General features: G+C 34.1%; 1 protein-coding gene across 5 annotated transcripts; it reads left to right on the forward strand.

Annotated features, from left to right (window-relative positions):
• Positions 1-1,518: 1,518 nt before the first annotated feature.
• LOC136218275 (F-box protein SKIP17-like) lies at positions 1,519-18,888 on the forward strand. 5 transcript variants are annotated; one of them, XM_066005071.1, is made up of 13 exons: positions 1,521-1,971; positions 2,744-2,919; positions 3,714-3,908; positions 3,999-4,109; positions 5,358-5,443; positions 5,518-5,639; positions 6,275-6,339; positions 6,421-6,493; positions 6,580-6,642; positions 6,737-6,801; positions 6,882-6,956; positions 7,075-7,341; positions 17,688-18,888. In XM_066005071.1, exons 1-12 carry the CDS (start codon positions 1,597-1,599, stop codon positions 7,289-7,291), a joined length of 1,623 nt encoding a protein of 540 aa, XP_065861143.1. In that variant the 5' UTR covers positions 1,521-1,596; the 3' UTR covers positions 7,292-7,341; positions 17,688-18,888. The 5 variants fall into 5 exon arrangements, with proteins under 5 accessions (XP_065861144.1, XP_065861143.1, XP_065861140.1 ...); XM_066005068.1 differs by lacking the exon at positions 17,688-18,888 and adding an exon at positions 7,624-11,450; XM_066005070.1 differs by lacking the exon at positions 17,688-18,888 and adding an exon at positions 7,721-11,450.
• The last annotated feature ends 748 nt before the right edge of the window (positions 18,889-19,636 follow it).

Consider the following 19,636-nt stretch of genomic DNA (forward strand, 5'->3'; position numbering starts at 1 on the left):
ACAAGGACTAACATATAGCTTGTCGCATTCATATCCATGTCGCATTTGCTGTCGCATTTGGCGGTCGCATTTGATGTACCATGTCGCATTTGGCAGTCGCATTTTGGTATAGCTTGTCGCATTTGAGTCGCATTTTGGTGTATCATGTCGCATTTGAGCATCATTTACATATGAATTGGCTTTATTATGTTTTGATCACGTGTCCATGTTACTAAATGTAGAAGTATGTCAACCAAAGAGAGGTGTACGTGTTTTTTATCTTGGAACGGACTGTGGACTACAGAAGGAAAAGTGATGACATACGTGGGTGGTAAAGCGAAGTTGTTGGTTTTGCCAATAGATATTGACTTGCAAAAGTTGAAAGAGAAAGTTTATGGTGCACTCCGCGTTGACTCAACCTCGCATGATCTCCAAATGTCCATTCGTGTCGCATTTCTAACTGCTTTTCACTCAAATACTTCTTTATCATGACCCCAGAATCCATATTAAACCTCACTGTTACTTGAGCATCCGAATTAACCGCCTTGGGATATTTGAAAATGGAACTATGTTTTCTCTTTTTAGATTCACTTGGATCATGCTGTAACAATTTTAAACATACACACATTAAATTCTCTAACAAAACTGACATATTCTATGTATAAGGCTTAAAATCATGTCGCATTCGTCTGTGAATGCGCTCAAATGCGACAATGTTTCATGGTGTATAATGTCGCATTTGAGCGCATTTAGGTAATAAATGCGACAGATTAATGGAATGGCTCGTCGCATGTGTCGCATTTAGGTCTCGAATGCGACACTATGTTCGCCTATTATCTTTTGTCGCATTTGAACGCATTTAGGTAACAAATGCGACCATAGCTACGTACAGTTAACATACGAGCGCATTCGAGCGCATTTAATCCATTAATGGCGGTAACAGGGAAGAAGATGATGCATGCTTACCTTATGCTTCGTCCGTCCTTCCTCTTCGCTTGCCGCCGCCGCCGTCGCCGTCGCCTTCCGTTTTCTCGCCATCGCGCGCAGAAGAAAGAAACCGGAGATGAAAATGTCGAGGTAGGAGATGAAAATAAAAATGAAAATGTAGAAGAACAACCCGGATTATATATAGTGATGAGTTCAAAACGTAAAATGCAGTTGAAACGAACTGAAAATGAAGAAGATGAACCACAATGAAGTTGAATGGGAAAGGTCAGGTGAGGAAGTGGAAGTGGAAGGAGCGGGAGGTAGGAGATGAACCTTCAAACTAAAATAAGGGTAGTTTTATCCAAAATGGGTTTATTTGTCTAATTTGGTAAAATGAAAGGAAGGTGGGTTAGATATGTAAAGTGAGGTTCTTCATTGGATTAGATTAATAATTATCCCAATTTCACCTCACCTATTCTTACTTACTATTACATTAAATTACACCTCAAAACTACCCTCACTTACTATAAAATACCTCCATCCAAACAAGCTACGTGATGAACCGGCCGAGACAAGTATCTGATCTGAGCGCCATGTACGTCCACACGTGTCACTGAAATCCGCATCCGTACACCAGCTCCCTCCAAACTTCCATGTCACCTCCTTCCCTCTCTTTCATATCCACCCTCTATGGATGCTCTCGTCCACATCCCGACCTCCATGGCCAAACGCCCCTGTCCTTTCGCCTCATCCTCCATCACCACCATCGCCGCCGCCGCCGCCTCCGCCTCCGCCTCCACGCCGCCGCGCTCTGCGAGGCTCCCGACCATGGACAGCCTCCTCCAAACATTTTTAGACCTCGCAGATTCAAATCCTCTCTCTGTCGACCTTTCCTTCGAGCGCCTCCTCGACTCCGCCCCTGGCGATCCTGATCAGTCTCTCCTCATCGATCGCGCTCTCAAATTAGGCTCTCTGCTTGTCGAAGCAGGTAAACGGTCCGCCAGAAAGCGCTCTTCCAAGCACAATTCCCTCACGTGGGCTCTACCTCCCGATCTGACTATCAAGGTTCGTTTTGTTTATTACCTTCGATGAATTCCCTAGTTGATTGTGTGAAAACTTGATTTTTTGGGGGGGATAAAAGGTAGCTTTCGGTGCAATTTATGTGAATTTGACGAACTTGTTCGTATGTTGGTTCCGAATGTGGATTGTCTTATATGCCTGGTGAATCGAAGTTTCTTATCGCACTTTAGCTATTCATGTGACACATGATAAGTAATTTGATTTTTCTTGGAGATTGGATAGAGGCCTTGCAATTGAGATTTATGATTGTGCTTTATTCTCTCTCACTTTTCAATTCGTGGGCGGCTGTTTCAAAGTGGTTTTTGAATGAAAATATTGATTGCAAGGATTGAGTTTAATTCAATGAGAATTTGACAGCTAACATTTCCAAGCACGACTTTCTCAGAGGAGTACTTGTAGCATTCTTTTGGTGTGCCTAGGAATAGGAGTGGTAACCAACATAAAGACTGCAAGTCTGAAAAACTTTGTGCTAACATGATGTAGTTGATGCTTAAGTCAAGGTCGTGATGCTACCGTGTTTACAATAATGTTATCAACCATATCTCAGATGCATGTTGAGGGATTTTGTTTTTTTTGGTCAAGTGGATATGCAAGGAACTAGAACTATGTGTTTTGAAATCTTCAACAGCTAAGTAGGGGACTTATTGCTATGCATCTATTACATTGTATGAATTTAGAGTTGTCTTCTTGTGATGCATATCCATGAAACAGCTATTTTTTTCCTTACTTGAGTGTCGATTCATTTGTGTATTTACAGGTATTTTCTATGCTTGATACGCAAAGCTTGTGCTATGCTGCTGCTTCTTGTTCTATGTTCCACAAATGTGCAATGGACCGATTCTGCTATTCAAATATTGACTTAACAACAGTTGTCCCTAAAGTCAATAATGCAGTTGTGTCAACAATGATCCAGCGAGCTGGAAAAGGCCTTAAGTAAGAAGTCCATATTCAAGAATTATATTTGTTGTTAGTTTTCAAGTAGCTGCTGGCACAGAATGTGCTTGGAGTTTATTCAGAGTCCTCCTGATTTGACCACTTATAGGTTTTGAGGTATTTCACTTGCAGGGTTAACAAAGAAGAATTTCTCTATTAATTATATTTTAACCTTATTTTCAAACAAAACTATTGTTTTGAATTAATCAGTTGTCAAGAAAGTATATCTGGTACAACTTGTGTCTTCTTTGGTTCCTGTGTATCCCTTTAGAGATTGACTGTGAAGTGTAAACCATCCTTCACTTTCTTATTACCAAAATAGCATGTTTTTTAGGACTCAGATTTCATTTTGACACAAATATGATGTTCACTCTCAATTTTTTTTTGTGAATGAGGACTGTCATTCTGATACAAACTGTCATTATTCACGAAATGCACTATTTTTTGGGCATGATAATCATGCAATAATCAGTTCAATTTTTTTTTTTTTTTTATCACTTAATGATTTTTAGAGGGTGAGCCTTGGCGCAACGGTAAACGTTGTTGTCGTGTGACCAAGAGGTCACGGGTTCGAGTCTTAGGAGCGGCCTCTTGCCAAATAAATTGGCAGGGGAAGGCTTGCCCCCAGTACACCCTTGTGGTGGGACCCCTCCCCGGACCCTCGCTCAGCGGGGACGCGTAGTGCGACTGGGCCGCCCTTTTTTTTTTTTTTTTTATCACTTAATGATTTTTGTGCAGGTACTCTGTTTCACTTTGTAATTTTCTGATTCCACTTCTCTTGAATGGTTTTTCAGATCCCTTAAGCTTGGTATAGTTCCAGGTCCAAACGTATCTCCTGGATCTTGTCAGCCCTTAGTTTATAGCATCAGGAATTCTGTTGATGTATCAAACTTCTCATGGAATGAAAAGAAGACCAGACAAGGGAAGGAATCATCTGTTCTTACTAGATCCTGCTTATACCCTTTGAACAGAGATGCCAGTGCTGCAGGGTATGATCAGAAACTTTGCTTTGAAGAAGTTCTGGAAGATACTGTGACTAGATGTATTTGTAATTCTTTTTGTTGTGTTTCTGGTTGAAGGACACTTTTGAGAAGGTTGCACCTTTACAATATTGAAAGAATTGATAACACAGCACTTTCTGGAGCATTGTCAGCCTGCCCATCTCTACTTGACCTGGAAATAGTTGGCCTGTATGTTACCCTATGCTATATCTCTTTGCATTTTTGTTGGTTGGAGAAAATTAATTTATGCCAATGACTCAAGTTGGGTGGATCTCATAGATAGAGACTGGAAATATGCCTGTAGTGTTAGAATTGCTATTGTTCATTTTATCTTTTATTTATATTTTTTCAATTCTTTTTTTCTTCTTCTTAAGATCTTATGTGTTTTGTGTATTTGGTATCCTAACTTGCTGCAATGGTAATAGCTATTTCAATAGTGCGTTTATAATTGCCAAAGTTCAAATACTGACGTATACAAGGATTTTATTCTTAGATATACAGAGGAATGGGGCTAGGCTTTGTTAATTAAATTGGAATTTGTATATGGATGCTTGAGGGGAAATATCAACCAGGTTGTATGTTTTTCCTATCAGCAAAACCTTTTTGAGAGGCATAATGCATTTATGGCTGAGAAATAGTGCTTTTGATGGCTACAGAGGAGGCTTAAATGCCAACAACTTGAACTCCTAGTGTGGTTGAGTTAAATTTTGACTGATGGATTTTGAGAAGCTGTTCCCAATGCTACAACCCAGTGGTCTAGATACTAGAACACCAGCTGCTAATGCAACTGCACAGCAAATTAGTTGAGAATAAGAACAATATGGCGATACATGTAAGCTAAATGAGGGAAATTTAGATGGAGGAAGAAAGAGGATTTGGTGGTGCCATCATGAGGTGTGATGTAAAAGAAAGTCAAGAATATAGAGACTGCACTAGGTACAGGTGTGTTGCAGGTGTGAGGTTTTTGTATATTCAATACAGCAATTAGGTTGCTTGATTATTTATAGACCTAAAACTATTGCTTGCTCCAATAAAATTTGACAACCCCGTTTTTTTAATGATTTCTGGCACTAATCAGAAAGAATTGAATGATGACACATCATCATATGCAGGAATACTCCATGTAGATAGTTGATACCACTCCTTATTACGGCAGAATTCTTATTGTTCCTCCCCCCCTCCTTTTTTTTTTGGCAATACAAATACAATATAAAGCACTTTCTGGCATTTTCTTAAGGGACTCTTGATTTTTATACTCTCACTGAGCTTGCTATTGCAACTTCTTTTTCAGTTTTTAGTTGGAAATGCAGATGCAATTACATTAACTTGTGTTGTTTCGTATCCTTTGTTAATAGCAATTTCACTTCTGTTTGTATTTGTTTGTTTGTTTAGTAGCTGAATTCATTTATTTTTCCTGGATGGGTGGTGGATGAGCAGACATGTCGAGTTGAGGCAAACACTTGTGTCAGTGAGCATGAATTGTCCTCTGATAGAGCGTTTGTTCTTTGAGTCCTCAAAATCAGGTGCAGTCTCCCATTCATCAGGATTTTGTGTTTCCGTTGGCTTAAACTTTTTGCTTACTATGTTTCCATATCAGGAAGAGATGAGAGTTTGAAATCACCAACCTGTGTGGATCTAGTTAATAATTGTCCAAATATAAAATCATTGGCTCTCAGAGGCTTTAAGCTGCATGATTGTAAAGTTCGTATACTTGTGAAGGTATGCTGGCATGCTAAATGACTGAGTAATTGTTTTCGTAACTACAGCTTTCCATATTTTGTTTGAATTTTTATCCATATTACTCGGGATGGTTGTCGATCTCTCTCTCTCTAGCTATGCTTAATTGATGGTCTAGTTTATTGTGCAAGATGTTTTCTGCTGTTGAATTCGGGGAAAAAAAATTCTGGGTGTATACTGAATTTATTATGCATCTACTGAGAATACTATAATATTGTAGTTGCTCTCTTCAAGTACAAAGCTTTGATATTTCTTCATCTGTTAATTTCTCTTCTAAAAGTATATGGCCTGGCTATCTAACTGGCTCTGCACTTTTTTTAACAAGCAGAACTTATCCAAAAATGTCAGTTGAATCTTGAGAAGAGACATATGAGACTATTTGTCAGTTTGAAGTCCTTATTGGGGATTCATCTTCTCTCTCTCTCTCTCTATATATATATATATATAATACATTTAGAACATGGTCATACCTAATATAGAACAGAACATAGATTGATTTCTTTGTTTCCGTTTTCTATTTGTTTGGAGTCTTGTTATAGGTTTATGTAATGAAAACCATTTCAATTGCAATTTGGTATATGAAATTGCCCATTTTGATTTTCAAGCTACTTGTGCAGGGGTTTCGCAAATTGAAATATGTTGATTTTTCATCATCATATTCAATAACTGGGATTTTTTTGAGGTCAGTGCATTTGATATAGACTCTTACTAGACACAAGTATTTATTTCTCTTTTAAGTTGTCGTAAAGTTTTTGTTTAATAGGAACCTTGGAAGTAGCACAGGTGGGAATCTTCTGGAGGTTTTGATTTTACGAGATTGCATGCATCTCAAAGAGGTAGGCTAATTTCCTTTCACTCACATTATTTATTGCCTTTCCTCGTTTAGAGCTAATTACTTGGCAATTGCTCCAATGTCATTCAGGTGGAAGTTGTTCGGCTATTGACATCTGTTCTTGCAGGAGATTTTAAGTCTCTTCGGCACCTTGTGGGTGTATTGCTACTGTAGATATGCAGATTTCAATTATTTTACGTTAAATATCATGTTTGATTTCCTTTTTTCTGATGACTGCTTTTATCAGGACATATCAAATAGGGAAGGTTTAGCCTCTGAAGGTGACTGGTACCGTAGATGCTACAGTTCAAGGTTTTCCTCTTTGATTCTTCATGCATACACTACAATTACTTGTATCAGATATTTATGTCGAATTTTGGTGGATGTTGCAGTATCATACCTGTAAAGGAGGTTGTAGACGCAAGACCTGATCTTTGCTTACTAGCTGAGTTTCCACCAGACGGAAGGTCAGCTAACTGTTGTTGGCAACAGAAGTCATGTTGCATTATATTGATATTATTAAAGGAAAAAAGGAGATCTAGATTTGATTTTTTCTATGCTGGTCTGGAATTCTGCATTTTGCAGCTTTATTGATATTGAACAAATCATGGATAGCGAGCTAAATAGCGAAGTCAGCCTGCCATCACAGCTGAGTAGTCACTCCTCAGATGGTTCATTGTTCATGAGTACATCAGAAAGCAGCTATAATAGTGATCAGAGTAGTGGCAATGAGGAGAGCAGAGATTCTGGTTATGCTTTTTATGAGGAAAGTTCCGATGAGGTTGATTTTCTCGTTGCATAGGCGAACTTTGATTGGAGGAAGGTCTGGAATCAGCTGCCAGTATGAATAAGGTACCTTGCCCACATCTATTGTCTCTCTTTTATTAATAGTTAGCATTTTATTTTAACTTGCAAGTTTCTAGCTCAGCTAAGCACCTGTTTCTCCTATTAGGGCGCCTATCTATTATCGTCGTCTCTAATGAGTTAACAAGACAAAGAACTTTCCTTTTCACGACCCACTTTTAAGATGATGAAGTATAATTAACATTCATCTTGGAACTGCGCTGCTCATTTTACTCAATGTGTTGTTGATTTTGCATGGTGTAACTTTTGTTATTCTTTTCGAGTTCTTAGGGAAGGGACTTTAGTTTGAGAGCAAGCTGAAATGAACCATGGTTGATGGATTGACCCTTGGATAAGAATGCAACTGATCTAGTTCTGTCTGTTACAGTTAATTGCTGAAGATGCGTCTATCCTTATGGCTTGCGGATTAATGTGAGGATCTTCGTCTCATTTGCAACATGAGACGACCGTAAAAAGCCTGGGGATTTTGTTTTCTCTTCCCCCTAAATTCTTATCATCCTCATTTCTCCATATATTTCTGATGAATATGAGTGATCGGAGATGCTTTTAGCTTCCTCCGATATTACTTTGGTCATTAGAACTTATGGTTTACACTGATGTAAAATTGATAACACGGAACGTCATCCAACAGCAAGCATGCTGCTTTTGAGCGATAATCAGTGACGACTGCTATGATGGGGGGCCAATTTTACACCTTCCTATATATATATATATTTTGCACAATACAAAATCTAATTACACATTTTTGGGCCAATTTTTTTTCAATTACATTTTACGTTTTTGGGCTAAATTTTTCTCAGCAGATATTATTTTTTTCAATGACATTTTTAAGTTTTTTTTTTGTTTTTTGTTTAATTTAAAATTAAAATTTTATTTATTGATTTAAAATATATTTTTATTATTAAAACTACTAAGCGTTATTTATTAATTTGTTAAAATCTAACAATTAATAGTTGTTAGCAAATATAGCTAGTTAATAGCAACACTACAATCTAATAGCAAGCTAATAGTTGATCTAAACGTCTTATATTCATACTTGTAATTTAATAAAAACCGAACATGCCTTGAAATTTATATTATTTTGGTTTTGAATTTTTTTTATATTATTTTATGCAATTGAATTAGACGTGAAAAATGGTGGTGGATACAACAATTAAACATGTAAATTTAGAGAATCGATTTCTGCTGAAAATTAGTTAATGTGTAAATTTAGAGAATCGATTTCTGCTGAAAATTAGTTAATGTGTGAAAAGAAATTAGGAATGAAAACATTAGATCAAAGTTGTGGCCACATGATCATAACGTGAAAACCTGTGAAAACCTATGCCTTGAGATTGATATACTAGGTATTTGTTGGACATTAGACATCTGGTTTCTTTCTTGGATAAGAGATTGATTAGTAGTGAAGTCACATTATTGTCATGTTATGATGCACGTAAATTTTTGTTCATTGAAATTCGAGGACTTTTTCCAAAATATGTTACATATAATATTGTTAAGATTTCTTGCTTTTCAATAGTATATGTAGCAAGGTAATTGATAAAAAAAACAACCTAGATATTTTACAAGTTGATGTTGAAAGTTCACGCGAATTGGAGATGTATTTCCATCATATTTATTTGACATGATAGTGTACTTAATCTTTTCGTTGTTCGAGAAATCAAGAAATGTGTCAAAAAAATTCGTGTTGGATGTACCTTTATAAGAGACATGTGAGCACTTGAAAAGATAGGGTAAAAAAATCAAGCAAAATTTGAAGGTGGTATCATTTAAGGTGCCATAGTGGAGGAGGGTCCGAATTTTGTTGTTGTATTCTTGACCATGGCTGAAAAGTTCCAAAATCTCATCACGAGGGAAGACTTTAAGGTGCCGTTTGGTTCGCGGAATAGAATGGAATGGTTATTCCAAATGAATAGAATAGCAAAGAATGGAATAGATATTCTTAGGAATTACTATTCCTATGTTTGGTTGATAGAATAAGGTAGAATGAAATAGATAATTTTTTTTATTAAAAAGACAATATTATCATCAAATGTAATTTCTTATTTATTTTAAAATTTAATTTTTTACTATAAATTGTTCAAATATTTAATATATATTATTTTAAAAAATATATAAAAAATAGAAAAATGGAAAACACGAAAGACGAAAAAAACACGAAAAATACATTAAAAACGAAAAAACAATACGAACATGAAAACGGAAAAATTGTAAAAACACGAAAAAAGAGAGGTAAAAAAACAAAATGTAAAAGCGCAAAAAAAAAATATTAAAAACACAAAAACAAAAGAAAAAAATGAGATAAAAGTGAAAAAGGGTGAAAACAGGAAAACATATAAACGTGTTAACACAAAAAAATCACACACGCAAAATATGAAAAAACATAAAAAATGTGCAAACCGTAAAAAACACAAAAACATGAAAAAAGTGGAAAACACGAAAATGTGAAAAAAAAATGAAAAACGTGAAAAAATCGAAAAACACGAAAATATGAAAAGGTGTTAAAAACACGAAAAATGCGTTTGTAACGTTTTTTTTATGTTTTTCCGTGTTTCCCAAGTTTTCTTGTTTTTTCTGTTTGTTCACGTTTTCGTATTTTTCACGTTTTGTCATGTTATTGTGTTTTATTTTGCATTTTTTGGATTTTTCACGTTTTAGTTTTTCGGTTTTTCCCTTTTTGTTTTTTTTCGCATTTTTGTATTTTTCGTATTTTGTTACTTTTTCGTGTTATTCACGTTTTTTCATGTTTTTCGTATTTTTTCATATTTTTTTGTTTTTAACGTTTTCGTGTTTTGTTTGCATTTTTCGCATTTTCATGTTTTTCACATATTGTCACGTTTTTGTGTTTTAGCATTTTTCGTATTTTTTCGCATTTTTATTTTTCACGTATTTTAATATTTCGTGTTTTGTCACTTTTTCGCGCTATTCCTATTTTGTATTTTTCTTGTGTTTGCTTTTTTTTTTACGTCTTCGTGTTTTTCGCATTTGTTCACGTTTTCATGTTTTTCGCGTATTTTATTTTTTGCATATTCTCGTGTTTTATAACATTTTCACATTTTTCGTGTTTCATATTTTTCGTATTTTTACATTTTTTAACGTTTTCGTCATTTTTCTATTTTTCACGTTTTATATGATATGAATTATGGATTGACCAAAATTTATAAGATTTGGGAAAGTGATTAGAGAGAAGATTGAGGATTTAATGGAGGATAATTTTGTAAATTACAAAAATATAATATTAGGAATAGGCTATTCCTAACCTAAATTGAAGAATAGCTATTCCATGAAATCAAGGAATAGGGATTCCATGGAATAGCTATTCTATAAAAAAAATCAACCAAAGGTGGGAATAGCTATTCTTTAGGAATAGGCTATTCTATTCCCCCTCTATTCCGCGAACCAAACGAGCCCTAAGGGTAAATCTGGTCGTGAAATGGCAGAACATCTGATTGATAGATTTTGGAAGGCACACCTTTATCTTTTGATACACCTTTCATAAGTCTATCTATACATAACCAAAAAAAAAAAAAAAGCTTAATAGGCATCCAACTCTCTAAACTTGTAACTTTTTTTCACCTGTCCCCCACAACTTAAGAGACAATCTCTCAACCCCCCTCAACTCTTCAAAAACATCACATAGAGCTCCTTACACCCCTATGTTCGGTCAAAATATTTACCCGTATAGAAAACGCGCTTGACTGTTGACCACACTAATGCCACGTGTCATTTTTTATTAAATTTTTTCATTGAGACCCCTGCTCGGTAAGCAAGTCCATTTGTGCTCGGCGAGCAACTATCAGACATGGATTTCGATCAGAATTTTTATGCCATAATGGAAAATTTTAATAAAAAAGTGACACGTGACATTGGTGTGGTCAACAGTCAAGTACATTTTCTACACGGGTCAATATTTTGACCGAACCTAGGGATGTAAGGGGTTGTATGTGATGTTTTTGGAGAGTTGAGGGGGTTGAGAGGTTGTCCCTTAAGTTGAGGGAGCCAGGTGAAAAAAAGTTATAAGTTTAGAGGGTTGGGTGCCTATTAAGCAAAAAAAAAAAACAAAAAAAAAAACATATAAATGAATTGAATTGTGGAAATCTGGATATACTAGTTGATGCAAGATAACAATATATCCTTTGTTGATTGGTTTCAAATGTAAGTGAAGTTTGAAGTTGGATTGAGGCATTTAGATATTACTTCATCCGTTTCATATTACACGTCGTTTTAGAGAGTTGTATAGAAATTAAGGATATTAAAGCAAAGATATTGTTTGCTCTTTATTTATTGATTCCACTATTTATTTATTCTATAATAGGTTCATTTTCTAATTAATTTTTATAAACTCACGTTTTATAGCAGAAAAAAAAGATATTTAACGTTTACTGATCATATAAAATGATATGTAAAATGAAACAAAAAAGAGTCTCTAGAAAGACATGTAATATGAAACGGAGGTAGTACTCCCTCCATTCTCAAATAAGTGTCATTTTAGAATTTTCACACAAATTAAGAAACACAATTAATAAATTTAAGTGGATTAACTAAATAAAAATTCTCTCTCCTATAATAATTGGAGAAGAAATTTTGAAAACTTAAAAAACACATAAATCAAGATAAAATCTAAATGCATGGATCAAAAAACTATACTAAATTTTATTGAAAACAAAAACGACACTTAAAAAGGAACAAAAACAATTATCTAAAACGACATTTATTTGAGAATGGAGGGAGTAGTATTTTTTATATGATTGAACGATTGTCACAGGGTCCTCAATCATTTATTCTTACATATGAAGGCTACAACATCAATGGATATTATGTTTATACTATTCTTCATGATTAGGAAAAAATGTTCATTAGCGACGCTTCTTTTAAAGCGTGTTGCTACTGACCATCAATTGCAAAGATCCTTTTGTGATAGAACTGTCAATATTGACGCTAATAGTATAATGCGTTGCTATTAATCAATAGCGACGCTCATTATAAACATGTGTCGTTATCAAATTTTATAAATTTAATGAATTTAGATGATGAGTCGCTATTAATTGGACAATAGTGACACTCGTATATTATGTGCATCGTTATTGACCTTCACATAACTGTTAAATTTGTAATTAATTCATCAATAGCGACGTCTTTAAGAAACATGCATTTCTATCGACTTAAAAGCTCCACACGATGTGTCTCGTTCCCACACATTGTGTGAAATACCAAAAAAGAAATAGAAAGTTGGGAGGAGTCAAGTCAATAACGATGCATGTTACTAGTGAAGCATCACTAGTGACATAATTGCTCCACACGATGTGTCCAATTTGCCACACATATAGAATGGCTAAAAGTTGGTAGACATTTTGAGAAGACTCAAGTCAATAAGGACACTTGTTTGTAATGTGCGTCGCTATTGACTACCACATAGTGTTTGTGAACTCGATCGTTGTGTGAGAGTAGTTATGTCTCTTTATGTGCGTTCTAATCACTCCTAAAAACCTAAATCTTTTCACTTTTCCCTTCGTCTTCTTTAGCTCGACTCCTCACTTAGTCTTTGTTTAGGTCTTCATCTTCTCTTGCTTTCCTTAGTCTTCTCCAGCTCGCCTTGAACCCTTCATATTTGTTTGCGTCTTTGTCTTTTCTAGCTCGTCCTCATCTTCTTCATATGGCCGCATCTTCGTCTTTTCTAGCTTGTTCTCATCTTCTACATATGGCCGCGTCTTCGTCTTTTCTAGCTTGTTCTCATCTTCTTCAGCTCAACTTCTTCTTGGTTTTCGTCTTCTTCAGTTGCGTCTTCATCTTCTCCATCTTCGTGTTCTCCAGGTGCAATATTCTTCTTCTTCTTATTCTCAACAAGTTGATATGGTATTTAGTGATATGGTGTTTTGCATATCACTTGTTTGATTAAAATGCCTTAAAGAGGATTATGAAATTAATGATGTTCTTCTCTTAGTGTATATGGTATTTGTATTGTCTTTAGTGGTTGAAAATGGAAATAAGTTGGATGTATAATCTTCGAACAACTGCAATGTATCTTGAAGGGATTGGAGAGTTTAATAAAGTTGCCCTTAAACACCAATTGGAGAATAAATCACATATAATTCTTGCCCTTGAACAGCAATTCGAGGGGTTTTCGTGACATAGATGGCATTAAGTATCATTCAGTTTATCGCGGGTTTAAAAATAACTACACAAGGTGGACATGTCATGGTGAGATGTATAATGTCAACATAGTGATGAGCTCTTCATCCTTGGGATTTGACTCCTCGGTAGCCTTTTTACTCTATTTTTAAGGAAAAGCCTCAATACTTAGGGAATTTTAAAGGAATGTTCAACTCTCTCTTCAAGAAAAAATAGTTATACTTCCAACCCTCTCTTGAAGAAAGCTTTCCACCACGGAAGGAATTAAGACAACATCTGGAGATACAAAAGAAGGTTGCATGGTGGTCAGGGTCGGTTCTAGTATTTTAGAGGCCCTAGACAGCTCCCATACTGCATCTTTTTACAAATTTAAATTTAATATATAGAAATATAATTAATTATAGGCTCAACAAAGAATAACCAATTGAAAAACAAATTTTTTGATAATTTGTAGAGAACGAAATAATTAATTGCTATATGTACAAATTTGTACCTATGCTTATTGGGTGAAAATTGATTTAATCCTTATGTATAAAGCAATCCAATTTCAAGCCTCATTAATGAAAAATCAATTTTTGTTTCATGTACAATTTTATGTTAGCCGACCCCGAATCATTTCGGGACTAAGGTTTTGTTGTTGTTGTTGTTGTTGTACCATTTTATGTTTCAGCTATCCTTCAACGTCTAGCATTTTAATCACCCAATGATGCCTTTTCTGTTACCGAAAACACACATCCTCCGTTAATGACGTTGAAATAGTATCGCCTAGTGAATCTTAGGCTTGAAATTGTAGTATTTTGTATAGACCTGGCAATTATCGTGTTCGAGTCGTGTTCGTGTCGTGTCATTTCGGGTTCGTATCAAAAAGAGTAAACCCAAACCCAACCCAAAAACTTTCGTGTCAAAGTCGTGTTAATCTGTTCGGGTTAGTGTCGGTTTCGTGTCGTATTTTCGGGTTACATGTAATTTTGTTATGCATGTATATTAATAATAACTCTTAAAAATATAAGAAGATATGTTACTGTTTTTAAACATTTTATATCATTTTTAGATTAATATATTAACACTAATTATCGAAAAGTTCGATAATATCATGTTAGAGGGTCATGTAATGTGTTTATAACAATTTAGGAAATTCAAATCAATATTTGTAATTATTAATTATAATTTTATTATTTTTATTAATAAAGTGACATAAAAAATACGAGAGAATATAACAATAATTTTCAATATTCGTGTCATTTCGTGTCGTTTTCGGGTTCACATATCAACACTAACCCAACCCAAAAATTTGCGTGTCAGTTTCGTGTCAACCCAAAAATGACACATTACCTATTAAGCTCAACACTAACACTAAAAATCCGTGTCGTGTAATCGGGTCGTGTGTCATTTTGCCACCTCTAATTTTGTATGTAGATACTAAATTTGTTTTCCCGCAATAACCATATGACCGAATTTGTAACTCATCCCTATTATTGTTAAGAGAAAAATTATGAAATAAGTTTTGAAGCTCCTTATTGTGTTATTGTTTTTTTTTTGAAGAAATGTTATTATTGTTAAGATACTATGACTAACAAAAAATGAGACAATTTGTGTTATTGTTATCGATTTTCGATTCTATTTAGTGGTGTGTATTCTTATTTTTCTATATATAATTACTATTAAATTTACACATAATGTAATAATTATTTAAGAAGATAAATTTTCAACAATTGAAATCTCGATAATTATTGTATTATAATTGAAATTAGTTTTGAATTTTATATAAAAAAATATTTTTTTTTTATCGGAGGCCCTCCTGAACGGGAGGCCCTAGGCGGCCGCTTATGCGGCCTCCCCCTGGAGCCGCCCCTTGATGGTGGTCAAGGAGAAATATCTTTGAATATCCAATATGAGAAGGTAGAGCTTTACCATCAAGAAATTTCAAAAGTCTTAAAAGACGTTTGTGCCCCTCTATAAAGGGCTTCTAATAACATGCATTTATCATCTTGAGGAGTCATTCAGCAAAATCTAGGTTGAACATCGCAAAATCTAGGTTGAACATCCTAAGAAACCTCATAGAAAATTCAAATATGGGTACATAAGCATCCACCAAGGGATTCTAAATTTGGAACACAAAGATGAGGCTAAGAGTCAATATGAGACCAAGGGTAGTTGATACAATAGAAACCTCTGGTAAAATGTCCGCCCATAACCCAATAAAGCACATTCCTTTTTGTTACAACTTATTTTTTTTATTCATTTCACGCTTCTGTCAAATATTTGACATACTCATTATATTATTTTATTCGATTGAATATGATTTTCAGTTCGAAATTATTCAAAATTTATAAAAAAAATTCTAAATAGAATATGATACAAGCAGTAATGATAATAGATATATTATCGATTGAGTTTTCTAAACAGAGTCTGGATAAACATCATGAGTTGCCCCGTAATAAAACATGTTGTTGATACCTTCTTTTCAATTCCTTCTTCTCCTTCTTCTATAACCGAGCTCGGAGAAGGAAGAGATAAGAGGGGCCCATGGAAAATGTGGTCAGAAATCCATAATAGCGTCCGGCCACAACGACCGAATTGAGTGGTCCCGGGCATCTACTATTATACCTACAATGATCGGCCATACTATTGCTATCCATAATGGAAAGGAACATTTACCTATTTATATAACAGATCGTATGGTGGGCCATAAATTGGGAGAATTTTCACATACTCTAAATTTCCGGGGACATGCAAAAAATGATAATAAATACTAATTCTTTCTGGTTAGAGAATCTCTTTCTAGTTGCTCTGGAACAATTAGGAGATTTTCTAGAAGAAATGCGGGGTTCGTAGAAATAGTGTTTTTTCTTATTTCGACGATCCCCAATACCGAAGAAAGATTTCGGGAATTACTAAATATGGGGCTATAGGGGTGCATTCAATCGTCAAAAAAGAAGATTTGATTGAGTATCGGGGAGTATTCGGTTATTGGGGAAAAAATCAATATATTTTTAATGGCGAATCAGGATCAACTAGGACAGAAATAAAGCATTGGGTCGAACTCTTATTTGGTGTCAAGATAATAGCTATGAATAGCCATCGACTCCCGGGAAAGGGTAGAAGAATGAGACCGTTCCAATCTCCTTTAGGGCCGAGAGTTCAAGTTTCAGATAAAGTTTGGTATTGATAGCCATATGACAAAGGCTTAATAGTGTGAATACAATAAAGAAATTGTGATACATTTGGAGGTTTCTAGTGGGATATTATGATCTCCCAATAGGAATGTGTCACTTCAAAATTCTAATGGGAGCCACAACAACCTGCAAATAAGGGTTTGAGAAAACTAATACCCTATGAAGCTATATAATGAGCCCCTGTATTATGCTCTAGATTCTAAAAAATGAAAACGCGAAAAAGGGAAAAACGAAAAACTAAAACGTGAAAACGCGAAAAACCGAAAAATGCAAGAAAACACAATGACGTGAATACCACGAAAACGTGACAAAATGTGAAAAATACAAAAATGTGAACAAACGCGAAAAACAAGAAAACTTGAAAAACACGAAAAAACCTAAAAATGTATAAAATGCAAAAAACATGAAAATATGAAAAAACTTTATAAACGCATTTTTCACATTTTCATGTTTTTCAATTTTTTTCATGTTTTCTGTTTTTAATAATTTTTTTTTACTTTTCGTGATTTTTGAATTTTTTCACTTTTTGTGTTTTCACGTTTTCGCGTTTTTAACAAATTTTCAAGTTTTTTTTTTAGTTTTTCCACGTTTTTCTGTTTTTAAGTAAAAGAAATTACATTGAAGGGTAGTGTTGTCTTTTGAATAACAAAAATTATCTATTCCATTCTATCTTATTCCACCAACCAAACATAGGAATAGTTATCCTAAGGAATTTCTATTACATTCCTTACTATTCTATCCTATTCCATTTCATTCCATTCCGTGAACGACACCTTAAAGTAAATAAAAATAATGGATAAGTGTTTAAATTGCTTCTAATTTTTTCTTTCTTTCTTTTAAAGTGCAAATATACCATTAAGGTAAGAAATAATAAAATTTGAGCTAAGATATATATTTACTTACCCCCGTAATTATTGGAGGAGAGCAGATTCAGTTTTCACGTATAAAACATTGCAATTTTAAGCCTAACATTTACTAGGCGGTACATTTTCAATCCTCGTTAACGGAAGATGTTTTTTTCTTTAACAGATTATTTGCAATTTCAAACCTTAATGGGTTGTCAAAATGCTAGAGGTTGGAGGGCGACCAAAACATAAAAAAACCTATCTTCAATTAATGAGGTTTGAAATTGTACTGCTTAGTAAATATTAGACTTAAAATTGCATTGTTTTTTATTTGGAGACTAAGGGCCTGTTTGGTTCAGCTATTAGCTAATAGCTGTTGCGGTTGCTGTTAGCTATTTGCAGTAAGCTGTTTATTATTAGTTGTTTAATTACTAGTGTTTGGTAAAATTATATTGAATTGTTGCTGTTTGGATTTAAAATGTCTAAAATAGACATGTTTTAAATTAATCAACGATTATAAAAGGAAAAATGTGAAAAAATGCCCGTAACGTTTACAACTAGGAATAATTTTACTCTTAACGTCTAAATGATGCAATTTTATCATAACGCTGACAGCTAAGAGCAATTTTATCCCTAACATTGGCAAGTTGGATCGATTTCATATATTATTAGGAAACATAGATATTTTAAATCTTATTCTATACCAATTGCACATATCAGCAGTTCTAAAAAAGAGATTTCATATTTTTTTTTTGCGATTTAATAATAAAATTAAAAATTAATATTTATAAATTCGGCGAAATATTTAATTTTTTTTTGTCCAACTCGTACAAAAGACAATATATTATTTTTATTTTCTTAAAAAAAAATTTCACGTCTAATCATATATTTGTGATCTGTTACTAACGATGATAAAATGATGCACATGTGAAGTGTAGATGACACTATTCATGACCAAGAAGACAGCTTGATAAATTATTTTTCAAATTGATCAAATTTGTCAATGTTAGGGGTAAAATTGCTTTTGGCTGCTAACATTAAGGTATAATTGCACCATTTTAGGCGTTAAGGGTAAAATTGTTCCTAGCTATAAATGTTAGGGATATTTTTGCACCTTGTACTATTATAAAATAAAGGGTAAATTCCAAAAAAAACCATGTGGTTTCATGGATTTTGCAAAAAAACCCCTGTGGTTTGTTTTTACCAAAAAAAAGGAGTGTGGTTTACGCCGTTACCCGAAAAACGGAAAATGACTTAACACCGTTAAAAATGCTGACGTGGCAAAGGGTAAAGTTGGAAAAACGATTTTTTTTTTATTTTTTTTATTTTTCTTTCTTTCTTCTTCTTCCTCCTTCTCCTCCTCCTCCTCCTCCTCCTCTTCTTCTTCTTCCCCTCTCTCTCTCCTCTTTTTCTTCCTCTCTCTTTTCTCTTCTTCTTTTTTTTTTGTTTTTTTTGTTTCGATTTCAGATTTCCAAAATCGGAAATCTGGAAATTTCCATTTCAGGAATCTTCTGGAAATTTCCAGGAATCTGAAAATTCCCAGATTTCTGATTTTGGAAATCTGGAATTTCCAGATTTCCGAAATCGAAAATCTGAGATTTCCGAAATCGAAAATCTGAGATTTCCGATTAAAAAAAAGAAGAAAGAGAGGAAGAAGAAGAAGAAGAAGAAGAAGAGGAAGAAGAAGAAGAAGAAGAAGAAGAAGAAGAAGAAGAAAATTAAAAAAATCCGGAATTTCCAATTTTACCCCTCTATTTTAACACTGTTAAGTCATTTTCCGTTTTTCGGATAACGGCGTAAACCACACTCCTTTTTTTTTGGTAAAAACAAACCACATGAGTTTTTTTGCGAAATCCATGAAACCATAGGGTTTTTTTTGGAATTTACCCTAAAATAAAAATTGTGTTACACAAATTAATAAAAATAATCTATATAAAAAATGAAAAATTTATTGAACGCAATAAAACCTTGGTCTTCTGGTAATTATGTTGTAGAAATAACTAATGTTAAAGAATAAACATATTTTGTGGAAATAAGAAGGATAATTTTGTCAATAACAAATAACTACAAACAATTGTTTATGAAAAGCTTCAAATAAGAGCTTTTCGTGAAACGCTCCAGAACGTTGTAGTT

Source organism: Euphorbia lathyris, chromosome 2 (assembly GCF_963576675.1).
Source record: "Euphorbia lathyris chromosome 2, ddEupLath1.1, whole genome shotgun sequence".
Lineage (NCBI taxonomy): Eukaryota > Viridiplantae > Streptophyta > Magnoliopsida > Malpighiales > Euphorbiaceae > Euphorbia > Euphorbia lathyris.